Source organism: Pleurodeles waltl, chromosome 3_1, assembly GCF_031143425.1.
Source record: "Pleurodeles waltl isolate 20211129_DDA chromosome 3_1, aPleWal1.hap1.20221129, whole genome shotgun sequence".
Lineage (NCBI taxonomy): Eukaryota > Metazoa > Chordata > Amphibia > Caudata > Salamandridae > Pleurodeles > Pleurodeles waltl.
The window spans coordinates 172410524-172433533 of NC_090440.1; the positions used below are offsets into that span (position 1 = coordinate 172410524).

The 23010-nt window shown below is 42.7% G+C and overlaps 1 protein-coding gene across 1 annotated transcript in view; it reads left to right on the top strand.

Annotated features, from left to right (window-relative positions):
• The window catches only part of ALDH1A2 (aldehyde dehydrogenase 1 family member A2), a 145127-nt gene that overhangs the window by 105212 nt on the left and 16905 nt on the right, over positions 1-23010 (top strand). Inside the window, exon 8 of the mRNA XM_069222097.1 lies at positions 22073-22175. Coding sequence (XP_069078198.1) covers positions 22073-22175 — 103 coding nt within the window. The remainder of the gene's footprint in view (positions 1-22072; positions 22176-23010) is intronic.

Genomic DNA, 23010 nt, shown 5'->3' on the forward strand with positions numbered 1-23010 from the left:
TTGAAAACACAAACGAACACTCTTAAGAACACATTAAGACACATTGACAAATGTGCAGGCATATACCTATAGGTTCACTTTTGGACATAACTCGTATTTGTATAACTTACGCACGCTGTGGGCATATCTTGGCACTAATAGATGTTTATTGTTGTGAAATCAGTGGTACTCGTTTTATCAACCTCAAAACGATGAAAGACTGAGTGGATCTGCAAGGATTCAATCCTGTGACTATCAGGTCAAACACAGATTCCTCCAGTGAATGGATTAGTCCACTGAGCTATCAGACCCAGAATAAACCTGGAGCAGTCAGCATTACTGTGAAGAAAGTGGGCCTTTCAGTTAATAAGTAATCTAAAATAGCAGGTCATCAATGAATCAGCTTCCTGAGACAGCATAAACCTATTTGCAAAACTGACATCAATTTCGCTCACGGAGAACAAGCAGAGAAGTAAATGTTTTACAAGCAGTCTGATTGTAATGCAAATGTGCACTGGAGCACACAGGCACTACTCAATTGCTTTCATGGCTACATTATTTGCTTTCAGACTATACTGGCACAATAACTCAGGATCAGAACAAAAAAACAAAATTCAAAAAATGTTGAGGATGAAATAAAACCTAGGATTGATACAAAAAATAGTAGGAGGTTGATTGAAGAGTTGGCTGACTCACAGCTCCATGTACTTTTTTAACTGTAGAAATATAAGGCCTGTGTCGTTTATTTATTTTGTTTTTAGAAAAACAGGGTACAAAGAGGCATAAGCAGCATTTCACAATAGTTGAAAACTGTTACTGATGCTGCTTAGAGTCGCTCATAGGAGAAGGATTTCTGTTGCCGCTTGGTATACTTCTGCTGCCCTCTGTTTATAGCTTCCCGCTGTTGTGCACCATTTAGCTGTGCCTCTAGATGAGGAAAATCCCAGTTACAATATTCTGCTGTACGATGTTCACCCGCTGTGGGTGGGACATCCTACGGCAGGAAATCATCAGTGCTGGTGGAAGGGAGGGGAAATTTCATCCAAGACAATTTCAGAAAACTTCAACACATTTCTGGAAGGCTGCATCCGTTCTTTAACACTTACATAGAGTGGGCTTTGTCTCCGCCTCACAACAGTACCACTCTCTCACCTCATGCTATCTGCTGTTGGGTGTATCATTCCGCCTCCTAAAGAGTGCTTGCATTGCATTGCACGAGGGGTTAATTTACATCATAAGCATAGATTTACACTAAATCATCGCACAATACATTTTTAATCTCATCGAAGCACTGCATACAGGAAGCAACCTTTTGTTGCTTTATTTTTAATTGCAACAAGCTTGCTTTTTTTCAAACATGTTAGCTAGCACTAAAAATGCAAGAAAGGCGTTTGCCTATTCCTATGCTTGTTTTTTTCTTAAAGACATTTTGCCTCGTTCTCCTCCACGCTTGTATGAATGTACAGCATGCAGAGAGAACAACTCGCCTGTGCTCTTCTGGCAGGCAAATCGATTCCCTAGGAGTCAACTTTTCAAAGAAGTGCAAAATTTCCAGACTTCTGCAGCGTTTTCACTTTCCAGCTTCTGTTTGCTGTTTTGCTGCCTGACGTGAATGAAGCATAGGCTTCCTTAGCCTTGTACGGCAGCGGGAAAACGTCTGCCTTTTGACAGGTGCGTCATCGCCTTTCCCCACTGCCAGAAGTCCCACCATCGGTCTTTGGCAGTGATAGAAAGATTGGTCAGTGGCGCAATTGTAAACCAACGGATAAGAGTTTGGTACCCTCGCAGGGCTGTGTGGCAGCAGAACTTGTAATCTTAAAGTTCTACAATCTTCTTAGTTCACAAGAGGGCAGGAATAAAAATCTGCGAGGTTACACGTTCTAGTCTTTGCAACATTGCACACTACTTTTCACTATATTCAGCAGCATCATGCATGCCAATAACTTGGGAGAGGGAGATTTTGGAAATAACCAGGGAATTTATTTTCATTTCATTGAAGTGGAGGCAGTATTAGGTGAGAGACAATTAAAACAAATCCATTTTCGACTTTAAAAACGTGCCTCTCTCGCCTGAATCAGATGTGTTGGCATGAATGCAGCACTGTGTGGCAGGGATTTTTTGATGCAGAAATGGCAATAAGACGGATTTTCTTTTTGACTATATAAAGCACCTGCTCCAGCTTGTGGTTCTACCTCGGTGCAAGTGAGGAGTCAAGTTGGGGTACCACATTACATATTAACTACCCCCTGATAGTTCCCTGGCCAGTAACAATCAGTACTTCCCATTAAAAATACAGATCTCTTCGCATGGATTCAAAATAGTCACTTATGTACCTCGGCCCCCCGAAAGCTCCATTGGTAAGAAGAAACTGGGGTACAGTGCAGAAAGCTGTGCAAAGACTGTAAACTAACCCCCATACTTTTTCATCTGTAATGCAATATACTCATTTATATTACAAAACACAATGGCTTATTTGCGTGTGTTGTATCCACTCGATACCTTGGCGTTCTAAATTTGGGTTGTGCCAAAATACCCAGGAGCTTTGTGGTTAGAACAGGCGACTACTGCTGTCTCGTCCTCGTATCTCGTTCCTTTGTGTAAAAAACTAGACCAGTCGATAGAAGAATTACTTTAAATAATATTTTGAAATACAGTTAGTAATTGAATAGTCCAGAAGGTGACCATAAGAGATTGTAAGGTTATCAGGAAGCTTTTCGTAGATAGCTGGAGTTAAATACCCCTCCCGTTTTTTTGCTCCCATGAAAACTGTCTATGTTTTGTTTGGAAAAGTATTTTCTTTATACAAACGGTGATCTCATCATTAGTCAACAAGATACCAGAGAGAGCATCAAAGACACACCAGGAGAAGCCCAATTGATTCATGCCAACCAAAGGCTGACAGTCAACAGCTGCATGAGCCGCTACTCCCAGGCCATCAGCAGGACGCTTTCCTCATTCCTTAAGTGAGATTAATGTCATGTTGCATGACACAGACAGCGCTGTCCACCTGCTGAGTGTGAGATGTGTCTGCTCTTCTGTACACGGCAAGAGTATTCAACTTGTGGACCTACTGTTGTACTCCTGCGGTTTGGATCAATTTTTACCATTATCCTTAGTGCTATAAGGAAGTCGTAGAACGATTCTGAGTCGGTTTTTAAAGCACTAAGGGCCAGATGTAGCAAAGGTTTTTACCCATTCTGTGTCTATGGGAAAAAGTGTTCGTACATATGGCCCTAAGTCCTTTGTTACTTGTGGCCCGGTTTCATGTGCCATAATTATTGCATACGATAAAAAACAGGTGGGATAATCATAGCCTATCACAAGTTTCACCTGCTCAGTGGGGCATTGCATGCAAATTTTGGTACTTACCACACCAAAATTTGCACATCCAGTTATTTTATCTGGAATTATTCCCCTGAAAATCTGAGGACCTGCCGAAATTTAGCCAGATGATGCAGGTTTTATTGCGCCCAACATTTACTAGTTGCGATAAAACAGCAGAACTCCTAATTCTGATATGTGGGGTAACAGGAGTTACCATACATGTGCACATATTGGAAACATTTGGGGCTGTTCATAATGCGGGTCTTGGTGATATCTGACTAAATAAGCCTTCGTTTTGTGGATGACAGGAAATCTTACTTTCTGGTCAATAGGGGATAGGCTGTGGCATAATGGCAAGAGCTGCTGACTTTGGAACTGAGGACCCAGGCTCGTGTCATGGCATCAGCTCAACATCACTTAATCTCCCTGTGTGTACAAATAATCAATATGTCCTTGTCTAATGTAATTGGTACTCAGGCAAAACATCCAATACCTTCAGATTGAGTTTGGGCTACCTTAGCATTGCAAAGTGAAAACAAGTAATTAAATAAACAGACAGGCCTGCAAATGAAAAGGGAAGCCTCGCTGAACACAAGCAGGAAATGAAGAAATTAAAAAGTCCTCTAGAGAAGAGATAAACAGGACAAAGCATAATTATACAATAGTTCATCCCTGTTCCCAAAGAGAACAAGCATTTGCAATGAAATAGGTCTAGCATCCGCTTGAGTTAGCGCTATTGGCGTTGTAAATTCATAACTGTACTTTTCTTGCCACATAAATTGGTCAACCTTGCCTCATAATTTGGTCTTTTTCTGCCATATAATTCCATTGGCCCCCCACATAAGTAAAGCACTTCCACTTACTTTATTCCTCTAGCTACAGCCCAAAAATGAAAATGTTGCCATTTAGCATCCTAATTTAAATCTGCCACGCTAATTCCAATAATCCATGTAACAGGGTCAGTCTGCAAGGTGTAACAAACCAGCTTCCAGGTGGGACAAATGTGAAGCATTTACCAATGACATCAAAGGATTTTTGAAAGGCAAGCCCAGTAATGAATGAAAGTGATAGGCGTGAGGTGGGCATGGTTGAAGCCCACAGAACAGATTACAACAGGTCAAAAAGCAGCGCTTGCACACTGATGTGCCTGACCTAAAAACCAAGGCTCATTTGGGTCTTTCATTTTAGGAGGTAGAGGGAAATAAGTTTATAAGTAAGGCAACAAAACAAATATGTATTTTACCCTTGGGTGCATTCATGGCTAAAACCACTCTGATTTAATCATGGGGTCTTTGAAATAACTATTTTGTTGTGCAAAAAATGGCGTAATGCATCCCTTTATTTAAGGATATTGCATCATAACGCAAGATCGAACCACATTTTCCTAAAATCTCCAACAACCACGTTATCCAATGCTCTTTCCTCCCACAATCGCTCCCTCTCCACTGAAAGATTTTTGCTCATTTGCTGTACTCTTGTTAAGTAACAGCAGGATTTATTTAGAATCCTCTACAATTTTATAGAGCTAATGGCCCTGCCAGCAATCCCTGTCAAAAACTTGGTCAAGCACTACTGTCATAAAGAGGTGTGATAGTGTAGTCACACAAACCAATCTTTCAGAAATTAGAAACATCTTCGACCCAGTGATCCATACAGGAAACACTACAAATATCTCTCCTACAGAAAACTGCTTTTACTTTCACATGCAACAAAATGAACCATTGCAAAACCAGATCCTTAAAAAAATCTCTGCTTATCAAACACAGCCAAACCAACTTAAACAACCAATTGGGTGAATCAGCTGTGCCATACGAAAGGTCATGTTGTCATGTAGATCAAACAAGCACTAGCTCGTGCGACACCCATCTGCGTTCGTTATTTTATTTTGGGTTTCTGAATAATCCTTCATTTTGCCATGCGGTAGTCTCAGAACACCTTTGGAGGTAAATTTTATTAAAATGGAATATGAATCCCGGTCCTGTGGTTGATGCATTCGATTTTCCAGGGAAGTTAAAGTGCTTGTCAGGATCCTTGTCCAATCACCGATTTGGGATGAGAAAGCCATAGTCCGGTTCAGCTGTCTCTGTTTGGCCTGTACAGAAAGGGAAAGGCCGGTCCTGGACACCTGGTGGAAAGCGCTATATAAACGCAGTTAACATACCATCTCAAGACAAGCTAAGGCCCTAGGCTCTATAAAATGAGGTCCAGCTCTGACTAGTTTCTCATACAACGCACAGATTTATTGTGTGGGTTTCTATACAGAGGTTTCATATCATTTTCTGGGACACTTGGGCCCACTCCATAGAGTCTGAAGACAGGTTATCCCACTTGGTTTAGATCTTCTCATCTTCATAAGCTGTTGGGCCCAGAGAAAGCTAACCCCTTGTGACGGTCAACAAGAAGAGACTGTGCACATCAAGAAATCCAGATGGGCAAACAATAAATAACAAAGGGAATGGGGGTATCATGCGAAGGAGGAGAGAGGTGCTATATGTCAACTAAAAGCAGTGGCCAAGGGCAGGCATGGTGTCACTAAATTGACAGTTCTTGTGGACAAGTTGAGTTTACAACTTTGGGACTAAACACCCCAGAGAGCCTCTCCACCGAACACACTGAATCCCAATACTACTATAGTAGTAGTTAGTGCTACACTCATTCAGTTCAACGCGGAAGCGCCTTAAGGCTAGTTTATGCAAACTGCTAGACTACCACATTGTTAAAGAGACAACTGTACTGTGCCTTAATACAGCACATACTTATGACTGCTTTAACTTAATATGCTCAATTAACTATACACCACGATATGGCGGTATCCAGCCAGAGTTCTCCCAATGTAAGCAGATCTGGAAAGGGAGGCAAAGGGAAACAAAATAACTGCCCAGGATCACACACTGTTGTCAGAGAGGAAGCAGTGGCACTTTCCACCCGCAGCTGACATCTCACCTGCTGGATCAGGGCTGCATCAGATCATGAGTCGTATAGGATTGTCCAGGGTCCTCCCCATAGATCGTGGTCAAAATCTTTTAGCCAGCAGTGCAAAAAAGAATGCTGTGCCTCGTCGAGGACTTAAAAATGGTGAACAGGGGAATAGAGTGCTACAGGGAGAGCCAAAAGTTAAATTGAAATGACTCTGATTAGATAACAGTGTGAACAATATGACGTGCACCAATACCGGCGATCAACTTTGTGCTGTGAGTGATGTGAGTGCCATGGCTGCCCTTGAGCGCAAAGCAGCGAAACAAAGGAAAAAAAGTAGTTCACCCACGCTGAAGTATATCGGCAAGCATGCAATTATCCATGGAATATGGTCAGTCTGCAAGGTGGTAACAAAACCGCCCCAAGGCGGGACAACCATAAAGCATTTACCAATGACATCTAGGGATTTTTGAAAGGCAAGGCCAGGAAGGAATTAAAGTGATGGGCGTGAGGCGGGTGCGCGGTCAAAGTCCACAGATAGATAACAACACGCCGAAAAGCAGCGCATGCGTGCTGCTACGCTCGACCTAAAAAGGAGTGACAAAGAGAAATGACTGACCACTAGCAAAGAAGGATTTTTAAATGACACTGAAACAAGCAAATGAAATGGCTTTAAGCCCACAGAAGAAGTATACTTAAAAGTACACAAAAGGGCCGTAGGCTTTCACTCGACCTAAAAAGTGTATATTAAACAAGGAGTGGCCCAATTGACATGCTCAACCACACAGCCTCAAACCGTGGTCTACTCCTCTGCTTTATTCCCCACCCTCCCAGAAGGGAATGCAGATTTATTTAGAGTTGAACATGTAATTATGAAGCCCCTCTTCTGACACCAGGCCCCCCAGACCTGTTTTGGTTCCCTTTTAGTGTGACAAATAGCTTTCTTTGAAATCCACCAAATTACTTTTAGCAAGGGCCGCAGCAGGCAGCGGAGAGGGTTAAGGCGCTTTACAGCCCATCCCGGGATACCGGTGATATCAATCTTGCAGACTATTCAGAGCAAGGAAGGGAGTGGAGGCTCCGGCTGCCAACATTCCTGCAGATTAGCCCGCGCAGCGCCATTATCTGTGGGGGAGCCTCTCTCCTAATGCTCCCCAGCTTGTCTCAGCCGCCTGCTCTGGAGTCCTGTCCACAGCTGGGAGACACCATATGAAGCGAAGCATAAACAGAGATGTTGCAGGGGAAGGGGCCCTGCCAATACAGCTTCCCTCGCGCTCAGTCCTATCGTCCTGCTCACTAATGGCACTTGTGGTAAAATCATTACTTAGAGAGGGGGGAGATGCGCGGGGCCTTCCAGAGGGAGCCCGAGCCGGACAGCTGCGCCCTGTCTGCTGCAGGAAGAAATGAGCTGTCTCCTTCCCTGGCTCTGCCTGGCACCGACCAGCGTCAGCAGCCTGTAGGAATGCCCTCCACCTGCGCCCTACATAGTGTGGGAAGGGCGGGCCAGCGAGGCGAGCCAGCAAGAGAGCAGAGGTAATTCAAAACGAAGAAGCTGCCTCAATATGTGTATTTAAAAGGCCGCAAGCTGCTTGGCTGGGTGCTGGTTTTGTAGGTGTTCGTTTGATATTGGGTCACTGGGTGACTATCAGGTGAAGTGTGATTGGTGAATACTAGAGGGTTTTAGGTTCGAGGTCCCGGAAGTGAAAATGTCTTTCATTTTTTACGTCACGCACAGCAGCGCTTCTAGTTTTGACCTCGTTTCGAGTACCCTGTTGGAACTAGGGCTGCCCTTTGAGCACGAAACTGGGCCACGTTTGCACCTTATTCCAGGACTTGCACAGTGCAATGGGAGAAATGGTGTTTTCAAGTTTTGTTCTGCACGGTGTTCCTTTCAGTGCACCCTGTACCGCAGGCAGGACTTGAAGGAAAGTAAACCTGCCATACCCGAGGATTGAATGCAGTTTGCACAAAACTGTGATGTGTGCTGAGCCTAAAACCAGGATTGAACACCGTTTGCACTGATTTTACACAGCGCACTACACATTCAGTAAGAGATGGTTGCAGACCTCATAGATTGTGATGAGACATAAGGCTCGACAAGATGTACTTTCAGACAAAGTTGTCAGCCAAAATCTGGAGAGGATGATGGGTACGATTTTGCTTGTTTAAAGTGACTGGTCTTCAGTATGCTTGGCTGTTGCTTGGATCATAATGTTTGCAGACCCTGCATATAAAAATATTGAATCCTACTGAAACGTATTAAACTGTTATAATTTGGAGGTCTGGCTTGTCGCCAGCCTCATGTTTTCCAAAAGATTTATACTAAATATACATAAATGTATATGTACAGATATTACGGTCAGTCCTCAGTCTTCATCCTTTGGCCTGTCCAGGCGTCATTCGCATATTTCTTCTGCCCATCATAGCATACAGCTTTGAGAAATGGATCAGCTCCCGTCAGCCATTGCCTCTCCTGTCACTTCGAGTGACTGCATTTTGCTTGTGCACATTCACATAAAAGAAGTCCACTTCAGTGTCAGAGCTGATAGGTCAATCTCAGTTTTAATATCTGCGTTACTTTCATCTTTGCGCGATGGGCCACTTTCAGGGCTACTTGACAGCACCCCTGTCACCGGGCCTTACGTGATTAACGACAAAAGAGCTTTCCGAGTACTACTGAGAGAGAGGCTTAGAGTCTAACCGCATATTGGTCCCACTGAGTACAGGATCTGATTGGGCCGAAGTTGTGTGCTACCACTGAAACTAGTGCTTGTACCTCACTTTTTGGTTTGTGATAAGGATTATACTCAATACACCAGGACAGAGTCACTTACTGTGGCAAGCCAACGATCATGGCCATAGGCCTGATCTGTTTGCTATGAGATGGTATGCTAAAGGCAGTGCATGTGACATCTTTTTAAAAAAAAGCATATGTTAACATCAGTCATTTTAAGGGTAGGTTGTTACTATTCTGTATGGAGTCTTTTATGACGCTATGCCTGATGGTTTCCTTGTGGGAAAGCTGCACTTCAAGACAATAGGTCAGAGTTAGTAAACGTGACAAACCAATGATAACAGCCTTACACCAGACTGGTTCACTATGAAAATGTAGGTAAGATGCCATTGGTCGGATCTGTTTATCATGAAATGTTACTTACTATGTGACACATACGTTAAAGCCAATAGGTCTTTAAGGGTGGCTTTTGATACATTAAGTCTCACAGATTACCTTTGTAGGGAAGGATTTGGGTGTTGGTTACCCCTTTGCTGCCCCTTCGATAAATTTAGGGGAAAGATTTGCACTGTAATAATTCTTGTTAGAATATCTTTGGAAAGCTTGACAGAGCTGTCTGCCAGAACCTTGTAATAAAAAATAATTAAGCAATACACATATCCATATTTTAAATATATATCCATGTAGATACCTAGAGGGGCTTTGGCTCAGCCATCTCCTGCCATTGGCCTGTTCCAGTGTCATTCACTCTGCCACCATTCATGACCACATACTGCATTGGGTATCTGTTTAGTTTCATCAGTCATTTCCTCTCTTGTCCTGTGAATGATGGCATTTTCCGATAACTTGTGCACACCCACCAGAAAATCAGTGTGCCTCAGTGTCAAGGCTGGTTGACCAGTCCTTTAGGTTTCAGTTTTTAGACATTGCAGGTTTGCCAACTCCAGATCTATTGGCTTTGCCAGTGTTTGGTGCAGTGTGTGTTAAACTCTAAAAGAAGCACCAGGCAGTACTGGTTGCCTGTTGCCACTAACCTAGGATACAGACGTCCTCTTCATTGGTATCAGCCCCAACTAAATACAACTGCCTAATGGAGTATGGCTAGTATTGGGACAACCCAGCAAGCCAAGCGACAAACAGTGATACTATCTGATAGGCTTCCAGATCTGCTGTAGCCTTTCCCTGTGAACGTTTAAGGAAAAATCCATTAGTCAATATCTTTAAGGTGCAGTAAGTGGATTTCTGGAGGTGCAGAATCAGGACTGCCATCCCTAGTGGACAGATAATACTTACATAATGTAGCTTTAGGTTAGTGAGATATTTGACTCTCTGTTTTCTTGAATGATGGGGTAGCCATGGTCCACTGCCAGGGCCCTAATAACTGTCGTCGTACAATGAGATATTGTGATGCCTTTTCTCATGAATGATGAGACTGCTATAGACCGTTATGATGGTTCTAGAGACTGCCTTCATACAGAAGGACTTTGCCAAAATCAGGTGACCCCCTAGCATTTCTGTGGTTCTCTGAAGGATAAAGTGGTCCTTAGTGAAATGAGAGTGTCCAGTTTTAGTCCACAAGGTCTGGATTCATGTCATATTTTAAAGGTAGATGATTTTCATGGATAAATATGAATGAAAATCTTTTACGTAGTCAGTGGTTATCTGAAAATGTGATATTTATCGGGCTCATGTGGGCCAGCCTTAGGTTCCAATTAACTAGAAGGTAACTCACCATTTCAAGGGACCCACTATAACAACTCCTTACTCAAACCCTGCAGTATTATTACCACTATTCTACCCTTTTTGTCTACCTGTTACCTGGGAATTGCAAATTTCAGAACAATGTGGGCCACCCTGCACCGGTCAACCTCAGCCTGCCTGTTTTCCAGAGATTCCTTTCCAGACACTGTTAATTTGCTTAATCCAGTTGGCACAACACTTTCCTAGGAGAAAGCAACAGACACACTTGTCCCATTGGTTGCATACATGATGTGTCTATTTTTATAAGAATGAACTGATTTTGAAATGGTTGAAGCTTTGTGCGCTACAGTGTCAGATCTTCAGATGGGGTGCTCCAGAGGAGACCTAGATTATTATGCCATTTACAAGTTTAGAAGCAGATCTTGCTTCCACTCTAAGCAGCATGCCGATTCTCCCAGTCTCAAACCCTCTGCGAGGGAAACCCATTCATTTTGGCCTCTCTCACGGTAGAGCTTTGTGTGTCCTGTATTCATGCTGTGAACCTATTCTAGATTCATGTATTTATCTTCATTCTGACATCTACAGGTTAGGTTCGGAATTAATTCGAAATAAAAGTTATTTCAAGCTTCTCAGATTTGAACATTTTGCACATAGACACTGAACACTTGTGCCTTGATTCTGGGGTGAAATACGTCAAAGTGTTACAAAGGCTGGCAGCATGGGAATATCCACATGGTCTGTTTCTTGTGCAGTGTACACTACACTGATGGTAAATATGATGTAGCAATTGTCCCCGAGAAAAAAACATAAAGATTGCAGCAGCTGATTGGGTGTGAATTAAAAGCTCTATTAGGGCTCTTCCATTTATTATATTTTTGACTGGTGTTTTGTGGCAATTTATTGCTTCAGATGCAAATGCGACAGTTGATATTATGCAGCAGGTTGCTACAAATGCATTACATATTCACAATGACTCGAACACGCACATTTTGACCCCTATGACATCACAGGGGTTACCATTGTCCCAACCTTTCCTCTCCAATAGGCCTCCCATAGCTGACGGGCTAGTCAAGAGCCGTGCGGGCCACCAATTGTTGGGGGAGAGGGTGTGACATTACGGCCAGAGCAGCCAACTCTGGAACTGAGTAACCAGGGTCGAGTCTCGGTGTAGCCTTTTTTGCAGATTGAGCACTTCCTGTCCAGTTCTCACGAAGGCATTGCCTCCACCATACACAATGTACAGCAAATCATATCTTTCAGGCTCCTGGATTGGAGGTTAATGCACAGCTATTGGACGACTCCGTGACGGTGGAGACACTATTTTCCGCTCTTGGCCGTTCCCGTGACATTCTAATGCATTCTGGAAGTTGTAGTCTGGGTATGTGTCAGCTGAACCAATTGGAACAACACACCTAAAACACAGATTTGAAAAAGGAACTTGATGTCAAATGTGACACCGAGTCATCAGGTAGCCTTATTAATTCATGCCACATATCACATATAATGCTGCATTTCAGGCTGAAGCAACCCCTTCACAAGTTGATCCCCCATATGGAACCCTAGACACAGGTCTCTAGTGCCTAGTGAGAATCCTGGTCCTACCTTTGGAATGCATTGCAGCCCATGTGCGGAATATTAATTAATTTATTGTAGAAGAACACGTAGGAGCTCACTTCACGCACGTGTGCCCCATATGTTGTATGTATCTGCTGTAGTGCATTCAGAACAGCGGTGGAAGTGGGCAGGATCTCTTTGGAGCAACTGTTTCCAGGATATTTTAATCAGACATAAACATTTCTGATACTTTTTGCTAAGAAAACGCAACAGTTCCAGGAAGAGCTCCCTATCTTATAATGAGCGTGCTACATTTTAAAATGATAACTTGTGTATTCACAGCGCTTTCTGCGATAGGATGATGCATCTTAGCACTATACATATAACACTATCGCCCAATGTAGTAACCAGGAATAATTTTCCTCAGATCAGTATAACATGCATTGTGCATTTTTTAATTGATACTGGTATAAATGCAGTTACCTGTAGATGTAGGAAGGCCAACGAAATAGTTCATTTTAGCTGCTTGTGTGGCCACGCCCTCATACTCACTGACCCCACCCTACCTGCACTAAACATCACAGCTCAGATTTTTTTTACACACTTCGAAGGCAGAGTCAGAGTTACTGGCAAAAAGCTGAGCTCTGAACAGCTGTTCCATGCGGTGGCAATGTGCCTAGAAGCACTATTGGACACATCGCAGAGGTGAGGTCATGTAGACTTTATTATTGTCGTTGAAGTCATCCCTTGCACTTTTATTCTGTCTCCTCTGCCATACATTCCACCGGTGAGAACTGCTTTTTCAAGAACAACTTCCCAAACTCCGTGGCAGTTCCCATGCGCGGGTTTCTGTCTCACAGAACAGTTTCACTAAAAGTAACATTGTTCCATAATTTGAAACGTTCTCATACAAGAAAAACCCGGCACATTTCAAGGGACATTCTGCATATTCAATATGCAACATTACTAAAAAATATCTGCAAAGACACAATGCGCGGTAAACTCTTGCAAATGTTGTTCTTGCTGTGACACTGAATAGAACTGAAACTAAAAAACACCCTAGAAATTAAAATGATTCAATGCCAGCATCACATTGCACCAAACGGACAAGCACAAGAGAGACAGTACACAGGAGCATTAATTCTCCATAGCAGAAAATAATGACCCCACTGAAACTAAGGATTCCCTGCAAATTTAAAAGCGGCCACAGTCCCCCACCCACCAAGAATTTTCCATGCGCTCTGCAGTAAGCTTTGAAGTAGAATGATGTTTTAAAGGGCTTGTGCATATTTTTTCACATTATAGATTAACTATTTCAAAAACACGATTTCATTTATTTCCATTTGTAAAATAGATGTACCTCAAATGGTATTACATTTTACATCTGTTGGCCTGTTAAGCTTGAGGGAGTGGTTGACTGCTCCTCAGGGGTATTTAGGGTGTATCCAACCTGCAGGAGGATTAAGGAAGGAGTTTAATAAACTGCTGGCACACACACACACAGAACCACACACGCGTGCACCCCCCTCCACACACACACACACACACACACACACACATACACGCACGTACGTGTGTGGCACCTTTCAGTGCTGTTACAAACTTGATTGCACAGCGCAAGTCTGCATGTGTGTGGAATGGGGGCAGGAGAGAGGGCAGATACTCACCTCCAAAACTGGAGGAAGACTTTACATGAGCTCTAAGTGGAGTGGACCCCATCACCCAGTCCCTGACAATATCTCCCACTGTTCGAGCCTTAAGTGCCTTGAAAGGAAATTACAAAATGGAGGGTAAGGGAAGAAGATAGTGGGTGGAGTGATGAGCACAGTCAGCCAACATTGATCCCGAGCATATCTCTGCCTTTACCATTGCCCCCTATCTTGCCTCCTGTTTTGCTCTGCAGTGCTTTACCTGCTCCCACCTCAGCCTGCCTGATTTGGTCGTCAGGAGGGGTGTGCAGAATTTGCAAAATTTCCCATAAAATTTCGCTGTGAAAGAGCGTAATTATGGGATGTAATGTAATGGTGCAATTCCGTGAAAAAATGTATCTTGAAATCCCAGAAATTATGTGAATCACACCAGCGTGATAGAGCATCTTCCCTGCCTAAGGGATGCGTCACATTTTACAACTAATTGGGAGATAAGGAATTTTGTGTTAATGTCTGGCCGCACGTGAGTTCGCTATCTTGTAGAAATCAGCCTACGGGATAATGTAGGCCATACTAGCCCTGGTGGTGTTCATAACAGACCTCATGATGGCCATTTCTGGTATAAAGGTAGTCTCTGCACAGTATCACTGTCCTAGACATCTTGTGGACCTATTTATGAAAGCCGCCCCTATGATGTTGCCAACCATGTAATTGTATTCGACATATTTGACATTGTGGTGGCCAACACTAGCACAACGGTGGCCCTAGCATACATTGGTAATCCTTGGTGTGCATTTACTGTGCTTAACATTATGGTGGCTACACTTCATATAATGTTGGCCCATTCACATTGTTTCCATTCAAGACCAGACTGACTGTACTGGGCATCGGGCAATTCCCCGGGAGGCTCGAAGGCTGGGGGCTGCTTTTGCTACTGGGGAGCCAGCTTTGTAGTAGAGGAGGAATTTTAAAATCACTGCAGAGTTCCTTGTATATCCAATAGTTTTCAGGCAACAGTAAAAGTGACAAGATATCTCTGGCTATTAATGTACCTGTTGGAGAGAGATCTGAGTTTTGTCTAATGGCATTTTTGACACATCTAAGGTAGCACAGTGGGTTAATATGGTTGCTGCAAACAATGCGTACTATGCAGATTACAGAACTTTATTTTATGTGTATAGGTAAGTGGGATTCTGCTTTTGTCACAGAAATCCTTTTGTTAGTTATAGTTCATAAGTTACAGTCATAATCTAGCACAGTGAGATAAGAACTGCCATCAAGAGCTGCATGTAAACTGCATGGTACAGTTTTTTCAGCTAAAAAGGGCTTGCTTGTTAACCCTAACTTCTGTGTTACATTGTGAATCCTGAGTTTATGCTTCCCCAGGCCAAGCGCGCTTAAAAATGCCTCTCAGTATGTATGACTTGTGAATTCTACACCTTGTGGTCCCCTTTGTCTTATGTAACGTTTTCTATACACTGATTTACATGCATATGTTTTATTGCCTCTGTATGTGTGTGTGAGATGTAGAGTGCTTCAACACCCTACACTGGTAAGAAAGGCGCTACAAAACAAATTAAATATATATGAGAGGCACTGTTAGAGGATGATGGTGGGGGAATCATTGAAGAGCCCCAATAAAGATTGCTGTATGCTGGTGCTCTGTAAGGTCATCACCATTCACTATGCTTTAAAAATGAATACAGTCGAATGTATAAATAAAAATGTGTTGCATAATGCACCTTTTTTAGCCATTTTTTCCAAATTTTCTTGCGGCCTCATTGTAGTGGTAAGGCTCGCTCTCTGTGTACCTTATAGGGGCTGATCTGGCAAAATGCACCAGGGCTGCTTAGGGATCCCAGTCTGGCCCTGTTGCCATTATTAACATACTGATAGCGTACTTGACAGGGATTGTTATCAAAGGTGTAATGGTGCCAGCCCTGGCATCATGGTGACTCCTGCATTTGACTTCCCATCCATGCACCATCTTGGCTGTCCCAGCTTGTCCCAATCCCTCACAAAGTTGTTTGTGACTGGCATATTGGGGCAACCTTAAGATTTTGTTTACATCAATGGCATAATGATGGTGTTCCTTAGTAGGTTCATTCTTAGCATAACGGTGATTATGTCATAATCATGGTCCCTTTTTTTGCATATTCTGGGCATCCTTCACTTTTGAAGGACATCTATGTCAAAGGATGACCATCCCTCATATTAAATAGTAAACTTTCGTAAATGTGAAGGTGAAACAAATGTATGTGTGGGAGAATATTTCCATGCCCAGGAGGGCTAGTTGTACTTTTGAGTTTTTTTTTCTAAAAGTAAAAGATGATAAGTAGTGGAATAAAAGTGTGATTTCAGGGCATAAACGACACATTTTTGGGGTTGGGGTTGGGGTAGGTTGAGTTTATTTACTTTAGAAGAAAAGCTGTATACAAGAGCAAAGTATGAGCATTTTCATAAAATGGTGAGTTGCTGTTTAAGGAAAAATATATGAATACATGACAAATTGAAGAAAAGGAAAATTTGAACCGTCTGTTAAACATATGGCGTTTTAAACCAGTTTTATGGAAGTAGTGGTGAAAATGCAGCATTTTGCCACTTTATTTTCAAAGTTTTCTTGGGGCATGCACCCTGTCCTCCCCCATAAAATACTAGGCAGGACCTTCAGGCTTGCTTGCGACACCATGAAGGTATTGCAGTACTTCAAGAGTACTGTTTAGAAGTGCTTGTATAAAACCTATAAATTTAAGGGGTAAATAGACACACATTTTGCTAGGTTGGTGTAATGAAGGATGTCTATGTAGTTCCACCACTTTAAAAGTTTATCGTCCGGCAATGGTGTGCAACTATTTTTAGTTGTAGTTTTTGCTATGGGTTTCCTGTTTTCGCATTTTAGCCTACATTTTACACGTGCTTATTCGTCTATAAATCACGTGCCATGCTTTAAACTGGGACCATTGTTTAGAAAATTGCAGGAAGGGATTGAGGAAAAGCGGTAATAAGGCAAATGGTAAATTTTACAATCTGAACCTGATTAGTTTCAGAGCAGTCTATTATTATCGGCTCGCGCAATATATGCGCAATTATTTCTTCCATTTCTTGCAGAAACTGGATCTCATGTTAATTACTCTCAAGCCTGGCCATAAACATTTTTTTTATGGAAACCGAGTATTTCAGCAGAGATGCGAGCCAGTTTTACAAACCCATATATTTATATTTTTACTAAACAAATACCACTTAAAATAATGAACTAGTACTTTCTGGAACATTTCCAGGTGGAAGGGGTTTTCAGGCAAGTTTGCAAAAACACGTGGAAAATGTTGTTTGACAGACCAATTTGAAGCACATTTCTATGCACCTTTCTAGTATTTTATATAACGCTTGATGTTATCTATAGCCTGAACAGAAGTGAACTGGGGCATAGCCAGGGCCGACTGGGAACCCAAAGCCGCCCTGGCAATTTTGCCTGATCAGCCCGCCCCCTGACTGAAGGCTGGAAACGAGTGGATTATGCTGGATTGCTGCTTTTGTTAATGGGGGCCGATATTGCAGCACCATTGTGAAACCGCACCTCAGTAACAGAACCAGGCTCCCAGGGAAACGCCCGAGGCCCGGTACAGCCAGTCCGGCACAGGACATTGTTGCTGATAAGAGACAGGCTTTAGTGCCGGACTGGGAACCTAAAAGCTGCCTCAGCAAAAATTCTCAATCTTGCCCGCTCCTTTTGTTTCTTTGTGCAATATCTCTCGTTACATCCATCCAGTCACTCTCTCCTCTCTCTCTGCTCCCTCTCTGGTGGCTTTCGCTTTGTCTCCGCCCTCCCTCTTTTAACATCTGTATGGAAGCCTCCCCAGTGCCTGCTGCAACTACCTATGGGGATCTGAAGAAGTCACAAGGAGCAATCCTGGGCTTTCAAAATCAGCCCATAAGGGCTGCAGCTCACAGGGAACATGCCGGTGAAATATAAGGCCTGTCCTGCCCTGCAAGCATAGAGGGCAGAAATGGAATATTTGCAGGCAGGCCAGTATTTCCTAAAGGCTAACAAGGTAAAGTGAGTATAATATAGGCTGAACCAGTGGTATATGGCATGTGATAAATAAATAAATACATATGTTGACAATTACATTAGATGTTTCATGCGCTTGACGTCATACATTTTCCAGATGTTATACCGCATATCAACATTTATGCCATAATCGTAAATCAAGATCGGAAACGAATTTTATAATGAGGATTGATCAGTGATCAGTGTTGTAGAGTGTTTAGCATTGCAGCGCTCAGGCATGCCAGAGTAGATTTATCTAGTGGTACTTTGCTCTTGTCAGTATATATCGATATGTGGCATGAATTTGTGTTGTCAGCATGTTGTTAGAAGGCTGACACACAGTGGGTGCTTCTAGGGGTAAATGCCGTGCCCAAGAGTGAGAGATGCATAGTTGTACATAGAGGTACGTTGCAGGGGGAATTAGCTGTCAATAAAGGAGGCGAGAGCCGGGGTTGTGAGGAGAGGAGTCTGAAGCAACTGTGTGCTGCCTCACTACATTCTTTAATTTATTGCCCCGACGCCGCACTCAGCGTTAGGATGCAGGCATGCGTGAGACGTGTGACATCACCCCATGTGTCACCTATCACACTACAGTGGAAAGGGTCATGATTCCAGAGCAGGAATTAGAAGGCAAGGTGGATGGCATCATTAGCCAATATGAGTCATGTTCGCATTTGGTGCTATTTGTATGCACCTTCAATTTGCAATTTGCATAAGTGTCTAGTCAACATATCACTCAATTGAACATCCATATTCAATGTGACAGATATTTTGTAAACAATATTTAGGGCACAGTATTTATGTGAGGCAATACTTCTCAATGTGATATTATGACATACTACCCCAGGTAGACATCGGTATGTGACTTCTTGCTCGATAGTACCTCTAGTCCCAAAGACTGAGGGGCAGGATAATTCCTTACTAAGAACTACAGGACTGTAGGCTGCCATCATCCCCACTAATCTGTATATTGAAATTGGCATGGGTCCTTTTAATAGCTGTTAGACTAAAGCTTTGTATGTGGGTGAGTGTTTTTTCAAGATGCCTCACTGGACCTGCAGGAAACAGTCCTGACTAGTTATATTCTTTTTAAGAAGACACACTGCAGTATTCTTTCATCCTCATTTCCCTCAGATGTCAATTTTCATTAAGCTTCATTAAGCTTCATCATCTATAACTAATAAAGGAAACAGTGTCACAAGTTGGCTTACCTATCATGAGGACTCAGATTGCAAAGAGGGACTTGTGAGTGGGCTTGGGCCGAACTCACGGAATTTCGCTATGAAGTTACCTAAAAACTCCATGAGATTCTGCCGAGTTCCGCAAGTGTCAGAGTTTTGGTACAACACGCTGATTTTTAGCGCTGGGAGCTTGTCCAATCCTGTAAAATCAGCAGAATGGTACCACGCGGCGCACAAGATGCACTGCTCCTTCTTACCACTTAAGTAGATTTTCCACTCGAGCGGCAACTTACTCAATGCTAGCGGCACCTTTCTCAATGTAAGCAGTAGCGACCTGCCGCAACAGCTTGCGTTGAGATATCGTGCAAAGACTCATCCTAGCGCTCAATTTTCTTGCACGTGCTCAGCTACTTAACATTGGCAAGCCATGTACTGCCCACCTCTATTTGTGAGTGACGGGTCATCTTATGAGTCCAAGGAGCCTCAAAGCATGCAGAAGTGGTAACAATTGTACTCAGCCCTTTGGGCCCCCTTCCTTAAGCATATCCTCAATTGTTGTACTGTTACTATAGGCCCACACTTGAAAGACCACATTACACCCATAGCCTAAATTTTCAACTGCAGAAATTCCACCATTGCTGTACGGATATCTGCATTCACAGATGCAATGGTGAATTTCCACCAATCCTAATCAAACAAATAAGGATGGTAAATGTTCCCCTACAAAGTCGTTTGTGCATGCCAAAGTTTTCCAAAGTACTTTGAAAATCACTTTTTAAATTTGCAAACCAGCTAAATATGTGTGAAAACATTTTGCTTCCTGGTGCAAACATGCCGAATAAAACCCTGTTATTGTATTGCCCATACATTATTCAATGTTGAAAGGATTCTTTGAAGATGCACATCCAAACGACAAAACGTAGTAATCCTGGAAATGTGCCACAATCATTGATTTCTAGGAGTAGTCTTTTAAAACTGCACTCGTGCTAACATTTTTCCATATTCAGAATTGTACATTAGGTGAAATCATGCATGTGACTGTGGCATGTGATAGTGGACAGTTTCTCCATGGAAAATATATTTTGTCATTTATAAATCCCTTTTCCCACACATCCACCAGGTAAGGGAAACTTTTTAACCGTTCCCACTTTGCAAGAGGATTTACTCCTGCCTTTGACAGCTGTAAATCTCCGACCGTTTACAGGGTATGAGTGTGTGAGGAAGCTAGTTTAATACTTAGGGTCATTTCTGCCCTAGAGTAAGGTTTATAAATGTATGAAATTACACTAATATAGAGTAATAGTATGCCTGTCTAAATCTCTTTACAAGTGCATATTCAGAATTAGTGAATGCCATTCTTGGATTTACATGCGTAAAATCAGACATTTAAGTGCCCTATTCACAAAATAATTTTTAGCAATAACCATATGTTTAAAGCTAAAAATACTCCATTTACACCTGCCCAGAGAAGGACTTCTAGACAGGCGTAAGTGGATTTATTACCATGCAGTTCTCCACCACAAGTGTTCAGAATTCCACAGCAGCAAATCCTCCTCAAAGGATTGCTATGAGGTGTGGTTTGCTTGTTATTTTTGTAAAATTCTAGAGACGTGTTATTATTTTGGGAACTCTAACAAATTCCAATCTGACCCCTTCTGACCTTGGAAATGGTGGTAGGTTATTCCAGCCTATGGTTGTAGGATTGTACTACTGAATGCAACACCAACAGTATTGTGGTGCAAGAATATTGAGGACAGAATATTACGACACAAATTATTGAAAGGTAAGTGCATTTAGGGAAGTATAGATTTACTATTCCTAACTTCACCTCTACGTACCTTGAAGATATATGTATGAGGTAGGTACGTATATGTGGAGTTAGGCATATAAAATAAAGAAAATCACAACTGTCAATATTTTATTTTCGATATTCTGTCCTCGATACTGTGTCCCATCGATATTGTGGTTTCAACAGTCGCGGCTTGTGGCAAACAGAAGGGGTGGGGCGGCGCACAGGGGGTGAGGAAAGTAAAAATTAAATTAAAAATAATTAAAAAAAACACCTCCTCCATTGCCGCCGCGCCGCTCCTCTGTCCCACCTAGGTCCACGCTTCAGGCACAGGCTCCCAGCTTGCCCTGCAGCCAATCTTGATGCTGTTCAAAGCAGCATCAGGACTGGCTAGGGGCGCCCAGCCAGGGTGCTTACAGGTAGACTGGCTACCTGTGCAGGCTCTCTACAGCCCGACCACTGTGTTGCTGGACTGGAGAGAGCCTACTGTGCATGTGTTTTTTGGCTGGCCCGAGACGGCCGGCCAAACATGCGCTCAGATGGGGAGTGCACCCAAAAACGATAATAAACTCAGTTTATTATTGTTTTTTGGTAAAAGATTTGCAGCTGCTGCTTCTGGTGGGGGGGGTGATGCTCCTACGCCCCAATGGAGGAGTCCCCCCCCGGGGGTCAATATTCATGGGGCACACCGTTGGAGTAACTTCCCTCCCAGGAATAGGAGGGTTGGGGAATGGCTTTCTTCACACAGAAAAAAATTGTTCCCACGAGAAAAATGAAGAACAAATTGTGCATGTGCACAGGGGCAATAATCTACCTTTAATGAACTCTATGCTATTTACATTTCCACACAGGGGAATGGGAACCCGCAGGTGATATCACATGATATTTAAATTCTTGTGAAACAAACAAAAACGTCCAGGTGGAGATGTTAATCTCTGCCTGTACTTTTAGGGTTTTTTAGGTGAATCGGGCTCTGAAAGAGTAGGTTTTTGAGAATCGGTACACTTTTTCACTGTTCTGAGAATGGATTGCATGATTCCCTTGCTCTGTCTTCCTCAGTATCTATGACACGAAGAGCTTTTGTTATTGCAATGAATTGGGGCCGAGCTTTAGGGATGGTTCCTGTCGCTGTGCTTGTACTGATGGATGGTGTGTGTGTCTGCTTTCTGTGTCACACATTTCTTCATTTCCTTCCAGGTTGGAAAGATGATCCAAGAAGCAGCTGGAAGGAGTAATCTGAAGAGAGTAACCCTGGAGCTGGGTGGGAAAAGCCCCAACATTATTTTTGCAGATGCAGATTGTAAGTCTTGCTGTTACACATCACCCTTAAAACAACACTGTGGTGCAGACCCTTTTATTAAATTCTCTGCCAGGAAAACAGATCAAGGCCAATGTTTTAATCACGTTTGTTTTGGATAAACAGCAAATGCGTTATGCAAGTTTAAGAAGCCAGATTCATCTGTATACATTATATGAATTTGAAAGGACTGGAGAAACAAATTCTTCTGTTATGTATTCCATGCTGAGTGGATTAATCGGAAAAAGTATACAGGAAGGGCACAGAAAACGTTAACCATGCAAATCCAGCATTTATCTAAAATGTCTCTGTAAGGGATTATTACAGTCGTTTATCCCATTATGTGCCTAGCTCAAAATTACAGAGAAGGCTTCGAATAACAGTTGTGCAGTCATACGGCCTGATGTGGAGTAAGCACACACTCATTAATAACATGTGTAATTGCTTCTAAATTATGCACGTGAGAGGGGGCGGCTATAACTGCACTATAGTCTATCAAGACTGTATATTCATAAACATCCCAGGTGAATACATGCAAATAAATTACACCTATTGGGGTAGGCCTTAGTCTTTTCAGCATTCATACGAAAAGTCCACCTGATTGTGAAAGTTTGCCCGCCCCATTTTTTTATCACTCTTTTTCCCACCTACTTTTTCCCACCAATTACAAAAGAGCAGGAACGCACATAATTTTCATCCACTCCTACCATTATGAATGTCTATGAAATACTGGAGTCAGATAGAACCTGCCATTCCTCACAGGTCTTAGTCCAGACCCTTTGCCAAGATCATGGGAAAAGAGCAAACAGTGACTGGTGCCGGCTCTGCTGCTGCAATC